This window comes from Silurus meridionalis, chromosome 24, assembly GCF_014805685.1.
Source record: "Silurus meridionalis isolate SWU-2019-XX chromosome 24, ASM1480568v1, whole genome shotgun sequence".
Taxonomy (NCBI): domain Eukaryota; kingdom Metazoa; phylum Chordata; class Actinopteri; order Siluriformes; family Siluridae; genus Silurus; species Silurus meridionalis.
This window is the reverse complement of record NC_060907.1, coordinates 5,063,492-5,070,991: the sequence shown is the minus strand read 5'-3', so window position 1 is coordinate 5,070,991 and position 7,500 is coordinate 5,063,492. Positions and strand designations below refer to the sequence as shown.

Here is a 7,500-nt window from a genome sequence, read left to right as displayed (position 1 = left end):
GTACCTGAAGAACTACTACATGGACTCCTGTGAGGATCTTTTCCAAAGAGTTTAAATCGATTTTTACCTTTTATGGGTATTTTCTTTTACCTTCATAAAGTCATTCTTTCTAAATAAAAAAAGAGTTTAAGGAGGTTGAAGCTCAGTGGTTAATTGGACTTTGGATCAGAAGGTCACAGGTTCAAATTCCACCACCACCACCAAGCTGCCACTGCTGGGCCCTTGAGCAAGGCCCTTAACCCTCCCCTGCTCAGTTGTAAGTCGCTCTGGATAAGGACGTCTGCTGAATGCCGTAAATGTACATATTTATGGACCCATATCTGAAAATTTGAGATCGCTCGAAATGCTTTATAATAGACTGAATCGCAGTGAAAGAAACGTGCACGCACGAGTCACCTGGGATGCTGGGGCTTGAACCCCTGACCTTCACCTGGGACGCTGGAGGTTAAACCCATTACCTTCACCTGGGATGCTGGGGCTTGAACCCCTGACCTTCACCTGGGATGCTGGGGGTTGAACCCATGACCTTCACCTGGGATGCTGGGGGTTGAACCCATGACCTTCACCTGGGATGCTGGGGGGTTGAACCCATGACCTTCACCTGGGATGCTGGCGGTTGAACCCATGACCTTCACCTGGGATGCTGGGGGTTGAACCCATGACCTTCACCTGGGATGCTGGGGCTTGAAACCCTGACCTTCACCTGGAATGATGGGGCTTGAACCCCTGACCTTCACCTGGGATGATGGGGTTTGAACCCCTGACCACTACCACTTCCCCTGAATATGTATATAATATCAGGATATGTGACTGTCATGGACACCGGAGATTCTTCCACCCCTGGGGTAAAAAGTTATGGGTACAGAGTCAAGCATCCAAACACACACTCACCCTGCCCGGAGGAACTCCTCACTCACTATACTCTTTAAGGGGACACACACTCGGGGTGGCAGCTTGCGAAACAGTCTCTGAGACACACGGCCGGACAACTACAGAGACAGAGACACATCAAGATGTCAAATATCTCATGACAACATCAAAGATCTTATATTGACTGACAGCAAGTTAAAAGGAAATATTGTTGCACACATTATACACCACCCTTAATAAATCACATGCAATACATTTTTATATTATTTATACAACATAATACATTATTTATTTATTTAGTTCTCTCTCTCTCTCTCTCTGGAAGCTTGTCTGGTTTTCCTGCTAGCACTGTACTTCTAATCATCATTGCTAATATAATATAAAATATGTGTTAAACGCGTACTATACAATTGTCAAGGTTTTTAAATGTAATAAAAAACACAATTCTAACTTCAGACAAAAAAAATGAGCTGTAGCAAACATTTTGCTGCTGCTACCGGGCTGTATCCCATATAGCGAGATACTCCCTACATTAGTGCACTTCACAACCACCGTAGTAACACCTTCAAGTGCCCTGCGTAGTGCCACTACAAATCCACAGTGTGCGCCATTTGAAACCGAGCCGCTCGCTAGGATTAGCTTGCCCAATGTCCTCAGCGCAATTGAACCCGTCTCCGGGAGCAATTCATTGTCTCACATGGTGAGAAATACGAGTCGCTTAAGCACCTTTCCGCGGGCGAGCAGCTTCACGACGTGCTCTTTGTGTTTCCGCTGCTGTTTTTGTTTGTTGCCTTTGTCTTCTTTCTCCGATTTCGAGCTGGGCGCCATTTTTACCTGTGGTGAAAAAAAGCCTACAGACGTGCCCACTCGTTCCCGCCCCATCCGACGATTCGTTGGCGGTTTAAGCTCGTGTGTTTTCTGATTGGTCAAAATTATCGTCACTCAAACACATACTTTTATCTTATTGGACGATACAGAGAGCCGCGTACAATCTGTTTATGGATGGATGGATGGATGGATGGATGGATGGATGGATGGATGGATGGATGGATGGATAGATAGATAGATAGATAGATAGATAGATAGATAGATAGATAGATAGATAGATAGATAGATAGATAGATAGATAGATAGATTTTTAACAGATTTAGATCAACACACTCAATTTTGCCTGGATCACCAATAACGTCATCAGTGAAACAACATCACACCTCCTCCTTTATGCTCCACACCTTCAGGAACTGTCTCTTCACCTTCTTTAAGTCTAAAAAAGACAACGGGTTAGAACCCGAAATCTCATATTTGTACTCATCAAACCAAAGGACAGTTTACCGCTGATCTAATGTACATTTCTTGTGTTTTTTTTGGCCCAAGCAAATTCAGTTCCATTTATTTTTTTATTTGTATTGAACTTTTAACAATGAACATCGTCTCAAAGCAGCTTTACACAGATAATGTGGTGATAAAAATGGATAAGATGTACTGTATACGTGTAAGTTTGTCCCTGATGAACAAGCCGGTGGCGACTGTGGTGAAGGAAAAACTCCCTGAGGTGCCATAAGGAGAAAACCTTGAGAGGAACCAGACTCAAAAATGAACACATCCTCATCTGGGTTGCACCGAATGTCCATTAATTAAAGATACACAATCTTGTGGGGTTCAGTGATGGTGATCAGAAGCAAACTGTAGTCCCGAGTCAGTGCTGTCGTAGCAGTGTAGCAGACTGTTGACATAAACTACAGTCCAAATCCAAATCCTCAAAAACTCACACAGTCTCCTCCTCTCCTCTGAACATTGGACATCTGTCAGATATGTCACATGAAATCTGAGAAGCATTTGTATAACTTGTAAGTTTGTGAGACTGGTAATTGTTATACATTAATAATCTGCAGCAGAGGTAGCTCTTGGTCTTCCTTTCCTGGGATGGTCCTCATGAGAGCCTGATTTATCATAGCCTTGAGAGAATGCTATGAGTTTGCTGAGCTGCTTTGGACAATCATTTTCTGGGATTTTTTGTTTACTACATAATTCCATAAATTTATTTAAATTCTGGGCTCTTTTAACAGTGGACATTGTCTCTTCGCAGCTTTACAGAGATAAAGTGGTTATAACGTTGAAATGTATAGATTTAGTGCCTATTGAAGGTTAAAGTTACATAATACAGCATAGTGAAATTCTTCTTTCGCATATCTACGCAACGTTAGGAAACTGGGGCCAGAGCACAGGATCATTTACATTCACGGCATTTGGCAGACGACCTTATCAAGAGCGACTTACATTTCTCAATCATACATCTGAGCAGATATAGGCCCAGAGGTGGCAGCTTGGTGTGACTGGGATTTGAAATCACAGCCTTTAGACTCAAAGTCCAATGCTATAACCATTAAACTTCCACCTCCCCCACAGTCAAGCAAAAAATACAGGGTTAAGGGGCCTACATTGGCAGCATCAGGATTTGAACCCCTGACCTTCTGATTAGTACCCGCTGAGATACCACTGCCTTTATATAAACCCCTAATGAACAAGCCAATAACTGGATAGTTTGGATGTCTTTAGTATTAATGTACAATAGTGAAAATAATACAAAAAATTAATTAAAGGTGTGGTGTGTTCAAAACTTTTGACTGCTACTTTATATTTAATTGGTTTTCCATTTTTTATTAAATAAAATCCTGAAATATTTGCAACGAGTTCTAGACCGGGTCTTTGGCGCCCTCTAGCGGAAGTGGCCATAAAACCAGGAAGTAACTCTCCCACACAAGCGCTCACTCTGTCTCCAAATATAAAACGGGAAACATGGCGTCGGCAGCGCGCGTCCTACTCCGGGGATTCCTCACCGGAAACGCCCGATTCAACTCGCGAAATGTCAACGGAGTCGCACCGAGTCGAAACGCGGTGACATCCACGTCGGGAGCCATTCTCCCCAAACCTGACAAAGTACGTGTTTTCTTTCCGAACAACGCTTCTATATAACCCGGAGTATCTATGGGGATGTCCTTAGATTTATATCAACCAATGAGAGTGCAAGATTTGTTTGATGGACGTGTAGCCTGACCAATCAATGCTTGGCAGTAAATGATCGCTTTATTTAATATAAATAAAAAAAACTGAATTAAAAAAAAAGTATATATAATTGATTATATATTTTTTATTTCTGGCTTAAAGTGTTTATGTACAAAAACATTTTATAAAAGGTTTGTTAAAAAAGGTTTAATGTTTAATTTGGGAGAAATGGGTGTTGTGTTGTAACCCGGTCGCTCAGCAGCCAATGAAAATAGATTATATGTTTGACGGACGTTTGTGTGGACCAATCACAATGTGTTATTTATTTTCGTGAATGCGGAAGTGAAAACGATTTATATGAGAACCATGTAAATCATACAAATAAGGTATTTTTTTGTAAAAAATACAAATTTGCCCAAATGACAAGTGAAATATAAGAATGTCTAAATAACACTTTATAGATTATAAGCTGCCTATAGATTTGAAATCCTAAAGAATGCTGAAATATTATGAAGATGAAGGCAGAATAATGTGGGTTTTTCAGTCCAGTCTTTCAGGATTAGTCCAACCCTAGGTATCATTGTAAAGTGTCATACACACCCCTACCAGGTGACCAAGGACAGAAAAATGTAAAATGTACCAGAGCTGAGGTGTGTCAGGAACCTGGCATGGTCTGAATCGAGCACCTCAGCTTTGGAGAAACACCTGAGGTAGATCTTTGCAATCTTTACACAACAGTCTTTTAATACGACACTGATTTGTTGAAATGTTCCAGATCCCGTTTGGCGTCGTACGCATGGCGGTGGTGGTGGCCCGTTCCTCTACGTCGGCACTCTCATCAGCAAGCAGTTTGCGGCTCTTCTCGAAGAGCACGACATCTTCGTTCCTGATGACGATGATGACTGAGGAACGTCTGTGACGGCTGGGTCGTGCTGGTACGTTTTCCCTTCACAGTCTCCTGAAATTCAAGACTTCGACAAACAAATTTTGTCTTCAAAGATTTTAGCTTTCCAATGGGTTCATTCTGTTTCAGTCCAAACACACTTGTACGGTTATTAGACAGGACATTAGAAAGCACTTAACGTGGGGAAAAAACCTTAAGGTGGCAATACGACAGCATTGTTAAAAGTTAAAACCATGTAAATCTATTTAAAATCTATGTACAGACAAGCGTGAGAGCAGAACGTTTAATTACACGTTTTTCTCCCATAGAAAATAGAGTTTGGAGTACGTCACGCATTAGACTTAGAATACTTTTTTATAACTTGGCAGTTGTGAGTTTTTGGTTGGAGTAGGATTAAAAATCCTTTCACATGTAATGAGAACACATCAAATGGCTATAAGTGAACTATATACAATATACTGGATGGTAGATCGAATACTAATTAATTTTTGTAATTAAATAATACATTTATTGGCTTTTCAACAATCTGACTGTAATCATTAAAATGGATTTGGGGGTAAAATACGCTGCATGGCCAACAAAAGATCAATATTTCTTTGGACTGCCCTTTTTGCTTTGATTGCAGCTCGTATTTGCAATGGCTTGTGCAATATCGCAACATTTGCTTTTCTGTCTTGAATTGCGTTAATTTCTCACAAATCTTGAATTAATGACTGGAGAGTTGGACCACTCTGTAAAATCTTCTCCTGTGCATCTCAAAGATTCTCAATGGGCTTTAAGTCTGGATTCTGTGTGAAAATTATGTTTTATGGTCCCTGAACCATGCAGCATGAGCCTGATGAATTCTGGCAATATCTCGCTGAAGGAAAAAAAAAAACACTGGATAAAAATATATAAGTAATAGCTGAGCCCAGACTGAGCATCCTCAGATCATAACACTGCCCCCACAGACTTGTAGAAAAGGCATTAGTAATTATTGGATGATTCCTTTCTGCTTTCCCTGAGACACCCATCACTCTGGAGCAGGGTTTTATCTGGACTCATCAGACCATATGACCTTTTAACATTGTTCTAGAGTCCAAACTTTATCCTCCAAACAAATTAAATCCTGTTTTCATCCCAGATCAGCTACACTAATACGAGGTTTATAATCGCTGTAGTAATTATTTAATGGGACTGCAGGCAATGATTTTGTGCCTGTGGTTAAACAAGTTTGTTTTTTCCTCTCTCTCTTCACAGTGTGACTGAGGATCAAATGGTGTCACATGCTGATAATAACTTTAACAGGGATCAATGCAATATCTTACCAAATCACTACACAGCTATCATCTACTGTTTACATTCACAATAGTCCTCCAGTGCCTGACTCTGAAATTCAGACTGTTTTCCTTCTGAAGCCAAAGTGTGTGTTTTGCATGTACAGATTTGTCTGAGTGAAATAAAACACTTGACTCGATATTGCCTCTGCTTCTTTCTTGATCTTTTCACATTTTTGAACTTAGAAACCCAAACCTGTTCCAGCATGTGCACAAAGCGAGCTTCACGAAGATCTGCTTTACATGTGTTGGAGTGGATGAGCTCTGAACTCAACCCTACTGAACACCTTTGGGATGAACTCTGACTGCACCCCAGGCCTCCTCATCTCACCCACACCAGTACCTGACTTCATAAACACATTTGTGGCTGAAGAACACAAATATCTGTAAGCACACTCTAAAATCTAGAGGAACATCTTCCCAGAAGAGTGGAGGAAATTAGAAGTGCAAATTGCGACAAAATCTGGAATGCAATCCGCAAAAAGCTAATACCATAGTTATGACCAGGTGTCTACAAGCACCAAATATATATATATATGAGTCACACTGGGGGTCTTATGATCGATCTGTTTAATCTGTTTGCATTTGTATGTGCAAGTCAAATACAGAAACAATGAAATGGCCTCAATGAGGCAGTGGTTACAGTTACAGTAGGTTGTGAGTTCAATACTCTTAACCCTCACCTGCTCATCAACCATGTCAGTATATACATAAATTATGTATAAGTATATAAATTATGTATAAGTATATAAATTATGTCATAAATGTAAAAAGTCTTTCTGGATAAAGGCGTCTGCCAAATGTCATAAAAGTCTGTTTTTGATGAACCAGACAAAACAGAATCACATAATATGAACTGATGTTTAATTGGTGTGTACATTTTCAGTAGCTGGTCTTCAAAAAGCTTTCAAAGGAACACACACTGATTATATATAATATATATATTTATTATTATTTACTGGTAGCAAAGGCAGCATGAAGAGTAGCTCATCTCTAACAGAAGCCTCATGAGGAGAGCGAGAGCTTCTGCACGTCTTCGTGTGTGAAGAGTTTAAGGTCTCAGTTGCTGCTCCTCCTCCAGAGTGGCGTTAGTGAGTCGAAGGTGTTCTTTAAGAGATCTGATCTCACGGTCACTGAGTCCCTTCAGTCCACAGAGCTCCACATACACGGCCTTGTAACGCTCGCTCAGATCCTGCTTCTCCTACACACACACACACACACACACATAGTAGAGATGACTCTAACTAGACACTAACTATTTAACACCTGATAAACGATTCCCAATACATTCCATCTCTTACACACACACACACACACACACACACACACACACACACACACAGACATACCTTAATTAATGACTGGATCTCGTCCCTGAGACAGCTGAGCTCCTTCTGCAAGCACTCG

At 40.8% G+C, this 7,500-nt stretch overlaps 3 protein-coding genes across 4 annotated transcripts in view; 1 reads left to right on the top strand and 2 right to left on the bottom strand.

The window, feature by feature from the left end:
• dcaf15 (DDB1 and CUL4 associated factor 15) overlaps window positions 1-1,749 on the bottom strand; it is a 7,714-nt gene extending 5,965 nt beyond the window's left edge. The window contains exons 1-2 of the mRNA XM_046838328.1: window positions 1,597-1,749; window positions 892-989 (exon numbers count right to left, since the gene is read on the bottom strand). Coding sequence (XP_046694284.1) covers window positions 892-989; window positions 1,597-1,698 — 200 coding nt within the window. The 5' untranslated portion in view covers window positions 1,699-1,749. The remainder of the gene's footprint in view (window positions 1-891; window positions 990-1,596) is intronic.
• A 1,850-nt stretch (window positions 1,750-3,599) lies between these two features.
• On the top strand, window positions 3,600-4,808 carry smdt1b (single-pass membrane protein with aspartate-rich tail 1b). Its single transcript, XM_046838332.1, is given in 3 exon segments — window positions 3,600-3,807; window positions 4,649-4,682; window positions 4,685-4,808. Coding segments are annotated over 3 exon segments (270 nt in total). The 5' UTR covers window positions 3,600-3,666; the 3' UTR covers window positions 4,780-4,808.
• A 2,211-nt stretch (window positions 4,809-7,019) lies between these two features.
• Window positions 7,020-7,500, bottom strand: part of triobpa (TRIO and F-actin binding protein a) — a 13,227-nt gene continuing 12,746 nt past the window's right edge. For both annotated transcript variants that reach the window (XM_046838329.1, XM_046838330.1), the window contains 2 exons: window positions 7,443-7,500; window positions 7,020-7,294 (listed from right to left, as the gene is read on the bottom strand). The exon at window positions 7,443-7,500 is cut by the window's right edge and continues 28 nt beyond it. The gene's annotated coding sequence lies outside the window, so the exon portion shown is untranslated. The remainder of the gene's footprint in view (window positions 7,295-7,442) is intronic.